Source organism: Phodopus roborovskii, unplaced genomic scaffold (assembly GCF_943737965.1).
Source record: "Phodopus roborovskii unplaced genomic scaffold, PHOROB, whole genome shotgun sequence".
NCBI classification, from domain to species: Eukaryota; Metazoa; Chordata; class Mammalia; order Rodentia; family Cricetidae; genus Phodopus; species Phodopus roborovskii.
This window is the reverse complement of record NW_026126646.1, coordinates 1,738,948-1,756,538: the sequence shown is the minus strand read 5'-3', so window position 1 is coordinate 1,756,538 and position 17,591 is coordinate 1,738,948. Positions and strand designations below refer to the sequence as shown.

General features: G+C 51.7%; 1 protein-coding gene across 2 annotated transcripts in view; it reads right to left on the bottom strand.

The window, feature by feature from the left end:
- Gpr157 (G protein-coupled receptor 157) overlaps positions 1 to 13,604 on the bottom strand; it is a 162,933-nt gene extending 149,329 nt beyond the window's left edge. For both annotated transcript variants that reach the window (XR_007833631.1, XM_051173799.1), the window contains exons 1-2: positions 12,983 to 13,604; positions 1,803 to 2,016 (exon numbers count right to left, since the gene is read on the bottom strand). Coding sequence is in view for 1 of the 2 variants with exons in the window: in XM_051173799.1 (XP_051029756.1) it covers positions 1,803 to 2,016; positions 12,983 to 13,365 (597 nt within the window). In the remaining variant the exon portion in view is untranslated. The remainder of the gene's footprint in view (positions 1 to 1,802; positions 2,017 to 12,982) is intronic.
- Positions 13,605 to 17,591: the final 3,987 nt, after the last annotated feature.

Here is a 17,591-nt window from a genome sequence, read left to right as displayed (position 1 = left end):
GAGCCTGGTCATGTGTTTAGAGCACTGAAGCCTGGTGAGGGTGTAACCACATGCCTGGCATCTGAGTGGCAAGCTTCAACAGCTCTCCTGGTTAAAGGACCTCACCCTAAGGGCCTGGGGCAGCAGCCCAGGGAGCAGAGTGCCCGCCTCACACAGATGGGGAGGGTTCAACCCAAGGTAGTACAGCTTGGAGAGCCTGGACCGGCTGGGCTGCTCCTCGGGACCAAGCTCGCCTCCCCATTTATTCCCAGCTCTTCTCCCCACCTCCAGGTAGGAAATGACTACGTTCTCACCTCCTTGCCCAATTCATTCCTTTTCTTTTCTGAAAACCTCTGGCAAACTGCCAGAATTAATTGTCCAGAATTAATTGTCACATGCAGGGGCCAGCCTGGCAAGCAGGGGACTCCCACCCTGCTCTAGAAGGGACAAGAAGCACACAAGACAGTTGGAGCCTGGTAGAGCTGGAGCAGAGGGGAGCGTTCATTCTCCAGGAGCAGCCTCCATCTTCCCAGGTCAATGGCCAGAGAGAAGAGCATCAGGAATAGGTTGGCTGTTGGTCTGTGTGGGACCCACTGCCCACCCAGCCAGGACTCCAGTGGGGCCAGTGAGGACACAGGGCATATTTTGTTTTGCAGTGCTAGAGATTGAACCCAGGGCCTCTGCCTGTTTAAATACTCTACCACCGAGCCACGCCCATGGGTTCTTCTGACTCTGCGGCTCCTTTGTTCTTTCTTTCTTCCTTTTTTCTTTTTCTTGAGACAGAGTCTCACTGTGTAGCCCTGGCCAGCCTTGATATCACAGAAATCCACCTGCCTCTGCCTCCCCACTGCTGGGGTTAAAGGTGCGTGCCATCACACCTAGCCCTGATCGGCCATCTCTGAGTTAGGATGCTCCTTGCAGGCATCTGTGTCCTTGGACACCTCATCCCAGCCCAGCACTTACACCCCTGTCTCCTGAGACTCCGGTTCTCCATGCAGCTGATCTCCACCTGCCCTGCTGTGTGTGCCCCAGACTTGGACTGTGTATCTGAGGACACCTCTAAACTCCTGGTCCTCCTGCTCTGCTCTGGGGCTAAAGTACTCACTTAGCACATGTGAAGCCCTGGGTTTGCCCCTGGCCCTGCAGAAACTGGTGTGGTGGTGTAGACCTGCGATCTTAGTGCTTGAGAGGCAGAGGCAGGAGGATCAGAAGTTTGAGGTCATCCTTGACTGTGTAGTGAGCTCCAAGCCAGCCTGAACTACATGTGACCCGAATATCAACAACAAAACAAAAGCCTCAAAAAAAAAAAAGTACATATAAAAAAGAAAGGGAATGGGATTCTCACTGCTGGGGTTGAATTCAGGGCAGAGAGTGCTATGATTGCTTCAGCCACTGGCCGGTGTATCTTTGAGCATGATTGCTTAGGCTGCACCTCTCTGAGGACCCGGCCCCCCTTTCTGGATAGCCCTATTGACTTATGATCTCCTGAAAAGCCTGACACTTGGGACACAATTCTGACCACCAAGGGTAGGTGAATTTTATCTGTGGCCATCGACCTTGCCTTTGAACTCTTTGGTGTAATATCGGGGCTGGCCACATGGGGGCAGTGCAGGACCACACTGGAGAATGCAGCTCTGTGATCCAGCTACTCTACCTCTGAGCCCCCTCAGCTTCTGCCTTGCCTATACCAGGACCATTCAGCGCCTCCAAGTCTATTCACAATCACAAACCCAGTCCAAGCACACGGTCCCTATGGCCTGGCACTAGTTTGGTCCCTCGGAGAATCAGCCTGTCCCCGAAGGGCTAGCACATCAGACACCTACCGCTCTGTTAATGTGCTTCCTGACCAGAAGGTAGAGCAGAGGCAGCAAGACATAAGCCAGCATCTCCCACAGCTTCCCAGTCAGCAGCATCCACATGACACGGTCCTCAGCCTCCAGGTTGATCCAGCACCAGCCCACGGACACATCTGAGGCATCATAGCCTATCTTCTTTAGAGAGACGGCTGCCACTGTGATGGCCAGTGGCACACCCCAGCTGAAGAGTAATATGAAAAGAGAGGCACTGAGGTTAGCCCATAATGCCCTGCAGTGTTGTCATGGGCAAAAGCGACTGGGGTCCTCTCTGCAGGGGACAGTGACCCCCAAACCAGCATCAGATAGTGTGCCCCTGCAGATCAAGGGAGGGCAGGAAGGCACGGGTAGCCTGCTCTAATAAAGGGAGGGCAGGAAGGCACGGGTAGCCTGCTCTAATAAAGGGAGGGCAGGAAGGCACGGGTAGCCTGCTCTAATAAAGGGAGGGCAGGAAGGCACGGGTAGCCTGCTCTAATTTAGAAGTTCATTACTTTGTGGCTTGGTCAGGCCAGCGATTGCCTGGCATGAATGAAGCCTGGGGCCAATCGCTAGCGCCACAGAAACTGGGCATGGCAGCATAGGCCAGTAACCTCAGTGCTTGGAAGGCAGAGACAGATAGATCACTGTGATTTCCAGGACAACCTGGACTACATAGTGAGATGCTAGCCTGGGCTACAGAGTGAGACTCTCCCCAGTCTCCCAGATGACACAACTCAGTGGTCAAGATCACTGGCTGCTCTTCCAAGGCCCAGATTTGATTCTAAGCACCCAAATGGTAATTCATCTGGGGCTGAGGGGATCTGCCTTCCCAGAGCCTCTGATCTCTCCCCTCCAGATCCAGAGAATCCATGGCCAACCCCAGCACCCCAAGCTCTCCCAGGCTGGACACAGATGCTGGTGTTTGCAGACCACTGGCCACAGTTTCAGGGGACCCCTCTTCTGGCATACATGTGGTAAACAGACATACAAACAGGCAAAGCACTCACATTGAAAAATAAAATAATTAAAAAAATAGAGGTTCAGTGCTCCTCAGAGAGGGGTGCGGCCAGACAGATCCAGCTCTTACACGCCCGGCCCTGGCTTCTCTCCGGATACCAACAGGGGTGTGGCCGCCAGGATGCAAATATCAGCGTGCATGTCTAGGCTTCAGGATTTACACCCTCAGTCAGTGCCCTGGCAACTTGGGGGATCTTGGGGTTGCAGGAGTTGGGAGAATCCAGGGTACAGAATCATAGGCTAGGCATAGGCAAATGCCCTTGACCCTGACACCTCCTTTCTTATGTGGAGGGAGTGTAGCCTGGCAAGGGTCAGACCCTCTAGAATGTCTGGTGAGGTAGAACAACCCACTGCAACACAACTGGAATTAGGCCCAAGTCCTGAGTCGCCCCTCCAAGAACTCCTGCCCAGCCCCCTCCCAAAACAACTTATCAGAGGGACACCTCATAGAGGTGACACAGGATTGAGAACTTTGGCTTCAAGCAGTGGGCTGGGTCCAGATTATCACTCTTTGGCCACTCAGGCCAGTGGCTTAGCTTTGGCAAGCCAGACTTCTCACAGGGTGGGGGTGATGACTGACGGCACCGTCTGAGGAGAAACCAGGTGAGCACTCATGCGGCTCACACAAGCCCAGGCAGCCACACGTGTGCCAGCTGCTGAAGACTGTGATTAGAGGCAGGCGTGGCAGTGCACCGGCGCCTGTGACCCCAGCACTTGGAAGGCAGACACTGAGGCCAACCTGGGCTTCGAGTCGAGACCCTGTCTTGCTGTAGCATATCAGGGTTCATCAGAAGTATGCAGGTGGATGTGTATCGTGCACACACACACATCCATACATTTATGTACACGCCACGGACAGGAGGAAGTGAAACACACAGCTCTAGCTTGGAGCCTGGGTACATTAGCAACATCTATCTCCTCCCCTAAGGTCCCAAACTGGGACATGATTCTAACGGAGTTCCCTCTGGAGAAACAGTGAATTTATTGGAGCTTCTTTACAGACCATAGATGAGGGGTTACTTATTGGGGTGAGTGCTCCTCCCTAAAAGGCTGCATCATGAAGCCCTTCCTTTTGCCATCAGGGATGAGGACTTCCCCATGGGCCATCTAGATGGAGAGCCCCCCCCCACCCCTTAGTCTTCTTATGTTCTCTAGCCCCTCCCTAAGGACAGGTGTGAGTAAGGCAGAGGTATACACAACAGGTGACAGGAAGCAGCTGGACACGCAGGTGAGGGTCTTGTGACGTTTCCACCTCCTCATGAGGGGATGCTAACAGTCCAGCTGGCATAAGTAGGCTCAGAGGACAGTCATAATAACAGCCTATAAGTGATACTAAAATATATACAGTACTGGGGCTGCTGGAGGGGCTTAGTGGGTAAAGGCACTTGCCACCAAGCCTGCTGACCCGAGTTCCATCTGTCTCCCGGACAGACTGACGCCCACATGTGTGCCATGGCACTTTTGTGCCTACCTCTCAACAATAAATAAATGTAATTTTAAAAGATGCACAGGCACAAACACATAATTCTATTTCTATACTAAGTAGAGGTGACGCCCACCCAGCCAATGGACTCTCCAGGGAACCCTGATAGTACTGACCATGCTCAGGCATTGAGAGTGATCCCATCACATAAGGCAGCTCATAACTTTCCTTTTCTGTAACATCTAGGCTTGTAACCCCATCACTAGGGAGGCTGAAGCAGGGGGATTACCAGGAGTCTGAAGCCAGCCTGGGCTACGTGGTGAGCCCCTGTCTGAAGAAACAGAGAGCACAGAGAATATGACAGCCTGTGCTTTCACCAGACCATGACTAGGGGACTAGTGTTCCCGCGAAGCTTTCTGTTTTAAAGATTTATTTAATGGATATGGTGTTTTGCCTGCATGCGTGGACTCATATGACATGGAAGCCAGGAGAGTGTCAGATCCCCTAGAACTGGAGCTCCAGGCCGCTGTGAGCTGTCATGTGGGTGCCGGGAACCAAACCCAGGTCCTCTGCAAGAGCAGCCAGTGCTCTTAATGGCTGAGCCATCTCTCCAGCACTTACATTTTTTTGAGACAGGGTCATGTGGACCAGGATAACCAGAGTGGATGAGGCCTCGCCTCTCCAAACCTCTGCTTCTGAGGCCGGGGACCTCACAGATGAGGGTCTGTCTAGCTGGGAAAAGGCTAGCAAACCACACCCCTAGCAGATCACTCACTTGGCACCAACAGCACCTCCACACCTCCCAGCAGTGCCTGGGCCCCTCGTTTGTGTTTGCCCGGAAGCCAAGGTCAGGCTCTGCACTGGCTTCCTCTCTTCTCAAGCAGTTAGAGACTGAACTGTGCTCCATCCCTGATCTGTCTCTCGAAGCCCCAACCCTCAGAACCTGAGGATATGTCTTTGGAGACAAGGTCCTTTAAGGGTTAACTAAATTTAAATGAGACGGGCTGCCAGAATGGTTCCACATCCAAGAGCCTTGTAGGGACAGAGTTTGACACGGACAGGCACAGAGGGGCATCCTTGTGAGGATCCAGAGAGACAACACCATCTATGAGCCAACAATTTCCATGCCCACACCTTGAACCTCCAGCTCCAGTCATGAGGGAAGACATTCAAGCTGCCCAGGCTGCTTATTGTTGGTACGCCATGCAGAACCACCATGCATGAGGTCACCACCCCAGTCCCAGGGGACAGAGTCAAAGGAATGAACTAGAAGGGCTTAGGGGAGCGAAAACTGAAACAATGCCACTTGGCTTCCTCCATTCCCCCCCCCCAGGGTGCTCTTTATCTTCCAGTTTTAAATCCCCAGGAAAGTGAAATCAGAGGCAGTTGCACAGGAACGAGGCAAGCCACCCTCATACAAGCCACCCTCATACTAGGAATCCCCTGGCATTCATATGATGGCCTCAGGCAGGTGGCTGTCCTCAGAATAGCAACATGCTAGATGCCGGCTGGAACCGGGCCCCTCGGGGATCCCAGCTCTGCCCATCTGGGGAAGTTCTGTTAGAGCGAGACATTCTCCTTCTCAGAGTCCAACACTGCCCACTGCTTTCCCAGGAGCATTTAAACCCCTGGCCCAAGCCCCAGCCCATCCCACTAAGGGCCCAGGTTGTAAATGGGCTGCAGGCATCAATTATACCACCAGCTACTCCCACAACTAGAGTCTGTTTCTCAGTTCCTCCTGCCTTTGGCGGTTGGCAACTGCTGGGTAGGAAACAAAGTGGGTGTGGAGGAGGGGGGGAGGTCTTCCTTCACCTCCTGTGTGTCAATTGCCAATTCCTGCTTTATGGACCCTGTGGCTATGGACAGCCTTAAAATGTTAACATGTTGGGAAAATAGAGGAAACTGTCGGGCAACAATGTTCCAGCTTAGAAAAGCTCTGGGGCGGAGCCAGAGGGAAGCCCAGCTGAACGGAGAGAGCTAGGCTGCAGAGAGGCAGCTTCCCCAGGACAATGGCTTACTTATTGTCCCTCTCACTGGGCAGGGCTAGGACGTGGGAGAGGTTCAGGGGGTCAGCCTCTAGGAAGGCCACCATGAGGTCACTCTGTGGCTTCAGCTGTGGGAGGGGGAGGGGTGTCCTGTGCAATGCATAACACACCTGATGACGCTGTAGCCCCCAGCAGACACCCCTGCCCATCTGGGTGCTGAGGGAAAATAGTTTGTTCTATCAAGGGTAAATTCTGGTGCTGTCCCTAGAGCCCTTGCCCTGGGTTTCCCACTGCTAAGATTTTACCATATAATCTTGGAAACAAACATTGAGTAGAACAAACACAAGCCATTCCCAGTTTTGGGGGGCACTGATGCCCTGGCATGCTGTTCAAAGGTGGCCTGCCCAGTGTCAGATCAGAGGCCACCCCTGTGGACTGTAGAGGAAATCACAGAAGCCTTGCTTCCTATCCAATGTCTTCACTGAACTGCTAAACTCCTAGCACGCAGCAGCTCCAGGATAGGGTGGCGCAATAAGATCAGCTTCCTGAGCTACAGTCTTTCCAGTGCTTTCACACAATGACTAAACTCAGGGACAGAGGCTCCCCACTCCAAAGGCTATAAGGGATGTCCTTTGTCCTGTGGATTGCTCTTGGATCGCCTGTGCCAGCCCCTGCTTTGAATGGCTGGTGGTCCTAGAGATGCTTCACCTGCCACCCCCCTCAACACCTCTCTGCCAAGCCAGGAAAGAATCTTTGTTGTATAAAATACTTAAGGATGAGCAGCAGGATATGGTGGCGCATGACTTAAATCCCAGCACTTGGTGGGAAAAGGAAAGAGTCTAGCCAATCACTGGGAGTTCAAGGCCAGCCAGGACCTGTCCCTCAAAAAACAAACAAACGAAACAAAAAAAAAAAAACAAGCCACGAGAAAGAAAATGTGGAGATCAGACATCCTTCACTAGAGCCTACTCCTCCCCTATCAGCTCTACAAGCCCTGAGTCTCTAGACCCACAGCAGCAACTGAGCAAGAGGTGAGGTGGGCATGGCACTTGGAAGGCAGAGAAAAGGAGCCAGACTTTAACTCAAAGCCGGTCTACTGGGCTGCACGATGAGTTCTAGGCCAGCCCGGGCTACAGTGTGAGACCTTGTCTAAGACAAATGCCAAGGAGCGAAGGGACCAGGCTCTCACTCAGCCCACTGCGTTAGCAGCCATGACAGGCTGCAGAAAAGACCCAGCAAGATGCAGGCCTCTGACTCAGCACATGTCGGACCTTGCCAGACCTGCCCCAGTCTCTAGGAGGTCAGATACCCTCCACATGGCAAGGAACCAATCAGAAGTGAGCTGGTATGCTCTGGACATGCTTTATGGTAAAAGTGGTGTGCAGAGCATAGCAACCACCCTGGGAGGACTATAGCCCATAGAGCCAGTTGACCAATCTCAGAAGCACCAACCCTGACACCTTTGTATGCCCCTAGACACTCCCCTTGTTCTACCCAATAAATTCCCTGCCTCCTCGAAGTCCCTTCGGGTCCTTCTAGCCCTGACCCACCACATCAGAGGGATGAAAGAGCCGAGTTAATACAGTTAGCTCATTAAATAATAAAGACTCTTTGCTTTCCCATCAGAACGGGTCTCTTGGTGATTTGGGGTCAGAACTTGGGCACAACAAGCGGCATGGGGAAGCACACCTGCTACCCTTGCACTTGGGAAGTGTGCAGGAAGGCCAAGAGTTCGAGAGAGTACTGGGCTACAGAACAAGTTAGGGTTCAGGCTGAGCTGAGACTCTGCCTCAAAAAAAAAAAAAAATAAAATTCTCTCTCCTCCCTCTCCAGCACGAATCTTGGAGAGGACACTGGGACATGGCAGGCAGGAAGAACCCCAAACTCCAGCTCTGCCCCTGAACTCATGGCAACCCCACCCCCTCAGCCTCCGAAGCACTAGGATTTCAGTCTACTACTATGCTTGGCTAGCCCTACCTTTGTTCCGCTTTTCACTGTGGTGGGACTTCCCACTCCCCACACAGCACAGTCTTAGGGTCAGCTTGGGGCGCAAGACTCTTCCTCCATAAACCTGAGGGAGCTCCTGAGGTGGGTGAGAGAGAAGGCAACACAGTTGTCACATTCGCTCGTACCCAGAAGAACAGCCAGAAGTCCAGACAGCATGCTGGAGGCCAGCTCAGGCAGGGCCCTTACCTCTGACCCCTAGAGACAACACCCCACCCCTACTGACAGGACTCTAAACCGATATGGTAGAACAGGAGTAGGGGTGAGGGTGGCTAGCATCTGCTGCTGACTTTGAAGCCCTTGCCCAAGAGGAGGGTGGAGGCAGGGTTATCTCAGGGTGGGAAATGACCCATTCAGGCAACTCCAGCCCTGGCCTCAGGGGCACCGTAAACAAATGACCACAGAGGAGCATGCACAAAAGACACTACCAAAGTAAAAGCAGGGCTGGAGAGATGGTGCAGTGGTTAAGAGCACTGTTGCTCTTCCAGAGGACCCAGACGCAGTTCCCAGCGCCCACATAGTGGTTCTAAGCCATCTGTAACTCTAGTCCCAGGAGATCCAACACCCTCTTCTGGCCTCCTTGGGCACTACAAACATGTGGTTGGTACCAATATTCAGGCAAAACACCCAGGGACCGGGTGGGGGGGGGGGAGAGACCTATACCACACCTGGCAGATGTGACCCTACCCATGCCAATTCCAAAGCGCTTCTGAAACCTGCCAGAGTTCAGAATTTGAAATCCTGTGAAGAAGCACCAGACATACAAAAACTAGGGGACATTCTACAAATGACTATGCTGTACTCTTCCCAATGCCAATGTTATAAGCCAGGTGTAGGCACATATCTGTAACCCCAGCAATCAGGAGGCTGAAGCAAAGGGTTTGCCCCGAGTCTGAGGATAGCTTGGGCTACAAATTGAATTCCAGGCTAGCCTAGACTACATACTAAGGCTCAGCCTTAACAAAATACAAATAGGAGCTGGGGTATAGCTCAACACCTCATAGACTGGGTATAGTGAGTGACATACACACCTATGATCACCACACTAGGAAAGAGGATCCGACTCAGAAACAAAAACAAAAATAAATGAACGAAATAGTGAAGGCTGGGCTAGCAGACGGCTCAGGGGCAAAGGAGCTCGATGTCCAAGCCTGGTGACTGAATCCTCTGAACCCACGGAAAGATGGAAGGAGAGAGCTAAGGCCACAAAGTTCTCTTGTGACGTCCACACACAGGTGCCTGGGTGCACGTACCCCTCTACCAATAATAATAAGTAAAAATGAAATTTAAAGTCAGTGTTATAAGGAAGATTGATGGGGAAATAGAAGATTTAGAAGGGGATAAAAAGACATGAAAAACAGGTCAACACATAGTTCAGAATTTCCCCCTAGAGGACATGGTGAGATCACAGTCAAAAGTTCAGGGAAGTCCACTAATCAGGTGACAGTGCCATTCTGTGAGTTATGTGTCGGAATGTGTACCTCTGCAGGAAAGCCACAGACCTAAGCATGCATTCATGAGGCAGCATTGTGTTTATTAAAGAACAGTAATGGGGGGGGGGAGCAGAGAGATGGCTCAGCGGTTAAGAGCACTGGCTGCTCTTCCAGAGGTCCTGAGTTCAGTTCCCAGCACCCACATGGTGGCTCACAGCCATCTGTAATGAGATCTGGTGCCCTCTTCTGGCCTGCAGGGATACATGCAAGCAGAACACTGTATACATAAAAAATATATAAATCTTTCTTTAAAAAAAAAGGAAAAGAATGGGAGAAGATAAAATGCTAACAATTGCAAAGTATAAAAATGTTTTGTTAAATTTATTGTTATCCCAGCCAGGTAGAATCATAAACTCTGGGTCAGAATTAGCATCTACCACTTGGGCCATGTCTTATGTGAGTGATGGTTGGACTACTGGTGATCTATGATCTAATAATGGGGTAGTGCTTTGTAAAGGCTTCAGGAGACAGATGATGAGGCCTCAGCCGTCCTCCAATGGGGAGAAAAGTCACTGGGAACGGGACCGTGTTAAGTGCTAACAGGAAGGCTCTGAGCCCACATGGTTGCTTTCCTGGGAACTTGTGTGTGTGTGTGCGTGTGTGCGTGTGAACAGGACTCTCCGGATTCTGTGTTTCATGTCTGTAGTTGGTTTTAGAGATAGGATTTCTCAGGTCTGGGGAGGTAGCACCAGCTTCAATCCCCAGCATTTCCAGAAAAGAAGTAAAAAAAGATTTCCTTCTCATGTCACATTCTATTATACCGTTAAAAACATGATTTGGAGCGTTGGCCACCCGCATTGACAGCTCTACAGCATTTTGAATAGGAAGGAGAGGAAGTCCCTTCACTTACTGCTTCCCCTATTGTTGGACTTTGAAGGTAGCTCTGACTTTCCCTATGGCAACTGCACCTCAGGAAGTCCTGAGTACACACAGCTTTGTGGGAGCTTTGCATTTTCTTCTCAGCCCAGGCTCCAGGCAATAGGATTACTGGATCGGAAGGTCTGAACCAAGTGCTTCCTTCCTACAAGGATTCCTCTCCTGTTTACAAACCAATAAAGCAGGCATTTCGGCTTCTCTAACATTTCCTTCTAATTTAAGGTGAAAATGCCACTCCATTATTCAATCAATTCCAGTAAACTTCTTGGGGGGGGGGGGCGTCCCAAGCAGCCCAGGCTGGCAGGCTCACCTGGAGTTTAAGCAGAGCTGGAGCAGATTTTGAACCTTGATTCTACTGCCTCTACCACCCCTGGGACTGCAGGAATGCGACATCAACCCCAACTGATCTTAACTCTTTACAGAGATAGTCACCATTTGTGCTGTCAACACCTAAAAATCCTTTCTAGGCCGTAAGGCTTGAAGAAGAGGCCTGACTTTTAGTAGTCAGTGGGAAAGTGGGTGTGGTAGCACACACCTTTAATCTCAGCACTCATGTGAAGAGGAGGTTCCAGGCCAGCCAGGGCTATATAGGGAGGCCTTGTTTGATAACCAACTAAACAAACACATAGTGGGTAGCCAGGCAGTCTGTGTCCAGGGAGCAATAACCTAATACACCAAGACTATATTGTACAGAGGCCTTAGCAACTGTTATGGGAGGATCTGGGTCATAAAAGAACCTGTTGGGTAGGTTCTAGCAAGCCTCTTGAACGCAGCCTTCCCTAGAAAGACTCCCCCAAACATCACAGAACCTTCTTGGACGATCCCTGATGAGAACTGGGCAGAACATTCCCAACTCTGGTTGGCTAGAAGAAGCATCTTCTGTAGGGGCTACAGAGAAGGTTCTGTTCCTTTGCTTAAAAATAGACTGTACTCGTCAGGTTTTAAAGAGGAGAGGTTCTTGCAGAGAAAGGCCCAGCCTTGGGCCCCTTTTCAAGTGCCAGTGACCACCCATGGAAGACTCCGGGTCTCTGACACAGCTGGTGTCTGGTGCGTGTCCCAGGGGACAGAAACTGCAGTCCCCTTTTAGTAGGTCCCTGCAATCAGAATGACATGGTACAAAGATTTTGCCTGAGCAGCTAAGAGGTGGGCTTCTTCCGTTTCTTTGGGACTTTCTGGTCATCTTCCAACGGTTACAGGAGCAGGAGGTCAAGTGACTCTTCCCACAGCTCTTGCAGCTTGTCTCAGCACGTGACAACCAGGTGACCTGTCTCTGTCAAAGTGCTGAGTCCCCTCTCAGCCCTTGGAAAGGACCTATAATTAGGGCAGACTCTGGGGCTTTGAGCTCGGGCAAGGAGACAAGGAAACAGCCTTAGGTTCCTGCCCAGGGCTCAGCAGTGATACTTTCTTCCTGACAATCTTGAACACAGGTCAGGGCAGGGCAGGGCAGGGCAGGGCAGGGCCCTGGTTTCCGAACTCTCAGAGACTCCAGGTGGCTGACAGCCCTGATCCTGACCAGCCCTTTGCCACTGACCTCAATTTTGAAGATCCTAAATTCTAGGCAGCCAAGTCCTCCTACAAGGGGCTGGAGGAAAGGCGTGGTGCCGGAAAGCACTTGTTGCTCTTGTAGAGGATCTCGGTTCCATTTCTAGCACTCACACGATGGTTCACAACCACCTGTAACTCCAGGTGGGGGGGGCTGGTGCCCTCTTATGACCTTCGAGGACACATGTATACATACATACATGTGATGCACACACATACATGCAATCAATACTCACACATAAAATTAATAAACCTTAAAAAAATAAACTTAGAAGAAAACTTCTGGTGACTGGGGCCCAAAGTCTATAAATGGCGTGAGAAACTTAAAATGCATACCTTTGTGTATTTTATAGTTGAGACATTGAAGTCTGGGAGTGGCGGGGTGCACCATGCCCACTGTGGTATAGAATTGGAAGTTGTGGGCTCTTCTTCGGCCAGGACAGACACCTAACTCATCTCCCAGCCTTTTCTCCACAGGCAGCAGAGACTGCCAGCCAGGTCACAGTGAAGAAGGAGGCAAAAGGCACAGTGTCGTCACCCCAGGTTCCTTTCTAGGTTGCAGGGCTCACCTTTGTGGGAAAGCTCTGCACCCACCCCCACCTTGCCTGAAGGTTCCAGCTGGGGCAGACAGTGACCACCCTCTTTAGAGCCACTCAGACAGGTTGGCTCCAACCTCTTGGGCAAGCCGGGCATCCTTCTAAGGTTCCGGGATGCCTGGGGGCATGACTGCCAGTAGGACAAGCCACTTTGCCACCTAGATGGAGGATGCAAGGCCAGGGACCAGTAAGCCTGGGTCTGGGGCCTGGAGGCAAATCTACATCTCCTACTCACCTGACGAGGTGAAAAGCCCAGAGTAGGTGTTCCGTGCTCGGCCCGCGCGCAGCTCGGACGATGCTGAGGTACAGATAGAGGGCGATGGCCACCGTCCAGAAGAAGGAGCTGGTGTTGGCAAAAGTAGAGAGCGCGCCCTGAAGCACGCAGTCCCACGAAGGGCCCGCAAAGTCCTGCAGCACCCCGTAGAAGTACGAGGCAGCCGAGAGCAGGTCCGCCAGCGACAGGAAGAGTAGCAGGCGCCGCGCCCGGCTACGCAGGTCAGGCCACAGGGCGTGCGTGGCCACCAGGAGGCCCGAGCCCAGCGCTGACAGCACGCACGACAGCAGCACCACGGCGCGCTCCCACGGCAGCAGCTCGGTGGGAGGCGCGGGGGAGGGCATGGCCGGTTGGGGACCAAAGGCAGACGGCCAGAAAGCACAGGTCCAAGGGTAACGAGAGGTCGAGGCCAAGCCGAGCCCGCGGTCGCCTCTGTCTGGGCATCTAGGCGTCCAAGGCTCGCGTCCCCACGGGTTCCTCTTGCGTCCCAGCCCCGCCCAGGAGTCTATCGACTATCCAGCCACCAGTCTCATCCCGATGCCCTCCACGCCCTGCCCCTGAGCTCTCTAATCCCCGCCCCTGAGCTCTCCCGGTTCCACCCCTGCTCTTTCTAATCTCCGCCCCTGCGCCCTCCACGCCGTCCCCTGAGCTCCCTAATCCCTGCCCCTGAGCTCTCCACGCCCCACCCCTGGCTTCCTCATCCCCGCCCCTGCGCTCTCCAAGCTCAGTATCCCGGAGTCTGCCTCCTGTCTCAGCGCTGTCTTCCACACTCCGCCCCGGTAGCCTCAGCATCCAGCCCTGGCGCCCGGCCCTGGGTCTCCTTCCTCAGAAACAGCCCCTACACCTTGCTCCTAAATTCTCCACTTCTGACTCCCCACGCTCTAGAGCCCAGCTCCTGCGTCCTGCCCCTGCCGGCATCCTGCCCTCGTTTTACCCCCGCCCCGCCCCCGAGCACTCCACGCTCCGCCCCTGCGCACTAACACAGGGAGCTCCGGGCTCCAGAGCTCCGCCTCTGAGCTCCCTACGTCCCGCCCCGTGGCTCCAGGGCACCGCCCAGCCCTTTCAAGGCTTCTCTCGTGATTCCCCACCCGCCCCACTCGCGCACTGCTCCACCCGAATGCTCATTCCGCACCGCGCTCACATGCTTTCCCACGCCTCTGCATCCCTACACCTCTCTCCTCCCCGGCAGCTCCCGGTCTGGTCCCAGTCGTTGCCTTCCGCCTCCCACAGCTGCTCTAGAAGGCTAGCAAATGGCTAGGACATCCCGCCCTGGCGGGGAGAGGAGAATGACATCTTTAGGGCTACTGTTACTTTCCTCGGGGTCAGCCTGCTTACGTGTGTTGGGACCGGGAGGGGCGATTGTTGGAGACATTCTTTCCGATGGTGGCAAAATCAGGTCCAGAGTGTGACCCACATTCCTGAAGCCTGGGTACGTGAAGTGTTCCCAAGGTCTGTCTGTGGTGGTGATTTGGAGAAGTTTCTAACTTTTGTTACAATGAACGTATTGTTTTTGTGGATCTGGGAATGGAACTCAGGGCTTCACACATCCCAGTGAAGTGTTCATCTACTGAACTTTTAGTTCCTAGTTATTCTATATAGCTTATTCGGTGCGATTTTAAGAATACATTTTATTATTTTACATGTGTAGATATTTTGTCTGCACGGATGTCTGTGCACCACGTGCATGCAGTGCCTACAGCGGCCAGAAGAGGGCATTATACCCCCTACACCTTGTGGGCGTTGGAACTGAACCCAGTCCTCTGGAAGAGCAGCAAGTGGTCATCTCTCTAGAGGTGCGATTTTTAAGGAATGAAACATTAGTGCCTGTGAGGTGGCTTTGAGTAGTGGCCCTGGCAAAACAAGACAGATGGGGTTTGATTCTCAGGACCCAGTTAGAAAGAGATCCACTCCTGTAAGCAGTCGCCTTACCTCTACACATGCGCATAACACACTTCTCCCACACCCCCACTGGACACATTTAAAAACAAGTAATTTAAAAAATGTAAAGTGAAAAGAAGAAGTAAACGAAACATTAGATCCTGGCTTATAGAGTCTTTTTCTTGTTTGAGTGTTTTGTATTTTTCAGGGGTGGAGATACTTTTACAGAAGACCCAGTTTTCGCTGCCAGCTCCTATGTTAGGTGGCTCACAGCCGCTTAGCTCTTCAGGGGCCTCTGGACTCTGAGGGCACTGTACTCGCCTGCACATAAGCTTGTGTGGACACACACACACACACACACACACACTCTGGAAATAAAATAATTTTTTAAAATGTTTGCATCTTTAATTGTCATAACATTGCCCCTTAGCAGGGCAGTGGTGGCGTCAATCCTAGCACTCTGGAGGCAAAGTAAGAAAGGTATCTGTGAGTTCAAGGCCAGCCTGGTCTACAGAGCCAGTTTCAGGACAGACTCCAAAGCTACAGAGAAACCCTGTCTCAAAAAACAAACAAAACAAAACAAAAAACCATTGACCCTTTTAGCCCTATAAGTCAATGGGTCTTAGTACATTTGCGAGTTTGTGCAACCATGGTAATTATCTAGTTCTACAGCATTTGCTCACCCTCAAGTACTTGGTCCGGAAGGATTGATCAGCAATTAAGAGCACTTGCTGCTCCTGCGGAGTGCCTGGGTTCAGAACCCAGCACACACATGGGCTCACAGTGACCGGGGGTTGGAGGCCTCTTCTGGGCTCCTCCAGCCCTGCACACACAAGGCACACATGAACAAATGCAGGTACACTCTCTCACACACATAGAATGCACACACACAAAGCCTGTTCCTTTTTGAGGAGAGACGGAAAGGGAGAGGATCCGGATGGTAGGGGAGGGGTAGCGGACTAGGAAAAGCAGGGGGAGAGGGAACAGAAACCAGGACATATTGTGTGAGAAAATCCTTTTTCAGAAAAAAAAATTATAGTAGATATTTGGGAAGCCAAGGAATAATCCTTTATTAATATTCAAAACCACTAAATGGCCACTTAGAACTGTGAAACTGTGCATCCATTAATTTTCATAATGTGTCTATGGATTTGCCTACTCTGGAAACGTCTCATGAATGGGATTACATAGTGTGTGGTCTTCACTAACTGACTTCTTCCCTTGCTGTGTTTTCTAGATCCCTTCGCTGTAACGTGTCTGTACTCCTTCCCGTGGTGAAGGTATTCTGTTGTGCGGATCCACTCCTCAGCCGGTGTGAACCCCTTCTGGTTGTGATGAATATGCTATGTGCACTATGTTCAGTGCTTTTGGGTGTGGACCTGGGCATGGAATTGCTGGGTCCTGAGGTAAAGAGCTCTACTTGCCTTTGTGAGGGATGTGTGGCCTCTGTCCAGAGAGTCTGCTCTGTCTTCTTCTCTAGCAATGCAGGAAGGACAGTTTTGATTTCTCCCAACATTTTTTTTTTTTTGGGACAGGATCTTCTTTTTCTTGTCCTTTTCCCAGGTGCTAAGATTACAGATTTGCATCATGGAGCCCTTTCTTTAAAAAAATAAATAAATAAATAAAATCCTATTTATTTATTTAGCTAGCGTGCTGGCTGATTTTATGTCAAGTTGACACAGACTAGAGTCATCTGAGAGAAGGGAGCCCCAACTGAGTAAAGGTCTCCACAAAACTGAGCTATAGGCAAGCCTGTAGGGTGTTTTCTTAATTAGCGATTGACTGTGTGTGTGTGTGGGGGGGGGGCTGTCCAGCCCATGGTGGGTGGTGCTGGTGACATTTCTGGGCCGATGGCCCTGCGTTCTACAAGAGCGCAGGCTGAGCAAGCCAAGGGAGGCAAGCAAGCTGCACTCCTGCATGGCCCCTACATCAGCCCCTGCCTCAGGTTCCTGGCCAGTTAATTCCTGCCCTGGCTCCCCTCAGTGATGGCCTATTACCTGGGAGTATAAACTGAAACAAACCCTGTCCTCCCCAAGTTGCTTTGGTTACAGAAATAGTAACCAGGACAGAAATTGGTACCAGGAGAGTGGGGTGCTGTTTCGACAGACCCACCACGTTGTTTGGGAGAACTGCGAAGGACTTTGGAACTCTGGGCTAGAAAAGCCATTGAGGATGGAGAGCTCAGTGAGCTGTTCTGTGGGAACTTGGGAGGGAAGAATATTGAAAGCAGTGAGGATGACGGAGGCCTGGCCTGTGAAGTTTCACAGGGAAGCAAAGATGGCAACGGGCCCTTTGTGTGAACAATCTGTGGTGTCTGGTCAGCTGAGGCTGAGGACTCAGCCGTGATTAACAAGAGACCAGAACCACTAAAGCAAAACAGTTTCTCATTTATTAATTTCTTAAGGGCAAATATAGCTCTTTGCCTTACTGATTTAATACTTAAGATTTTATTTTGCTTTGCTGGGACAGTTGATGCTGATCAGCTGGAGCTGAGAAATTAGCAACACCATCTTCTGGGAGGTGTTCCTCAAGGTCAGCAAAAACTGTTCTAGATGTGGCCTAGGTTGTATCTTGAGCTGGCAACCAAACTTGGTGGTGTAAGAGTCACCCAGGCATGAGAGGTCATGGAGAGCAGCTGAGCCTTGGCGCCGTGAGAGGCCGGGAGGGCCCATTGGGGGTAGCGCAGCCTTGG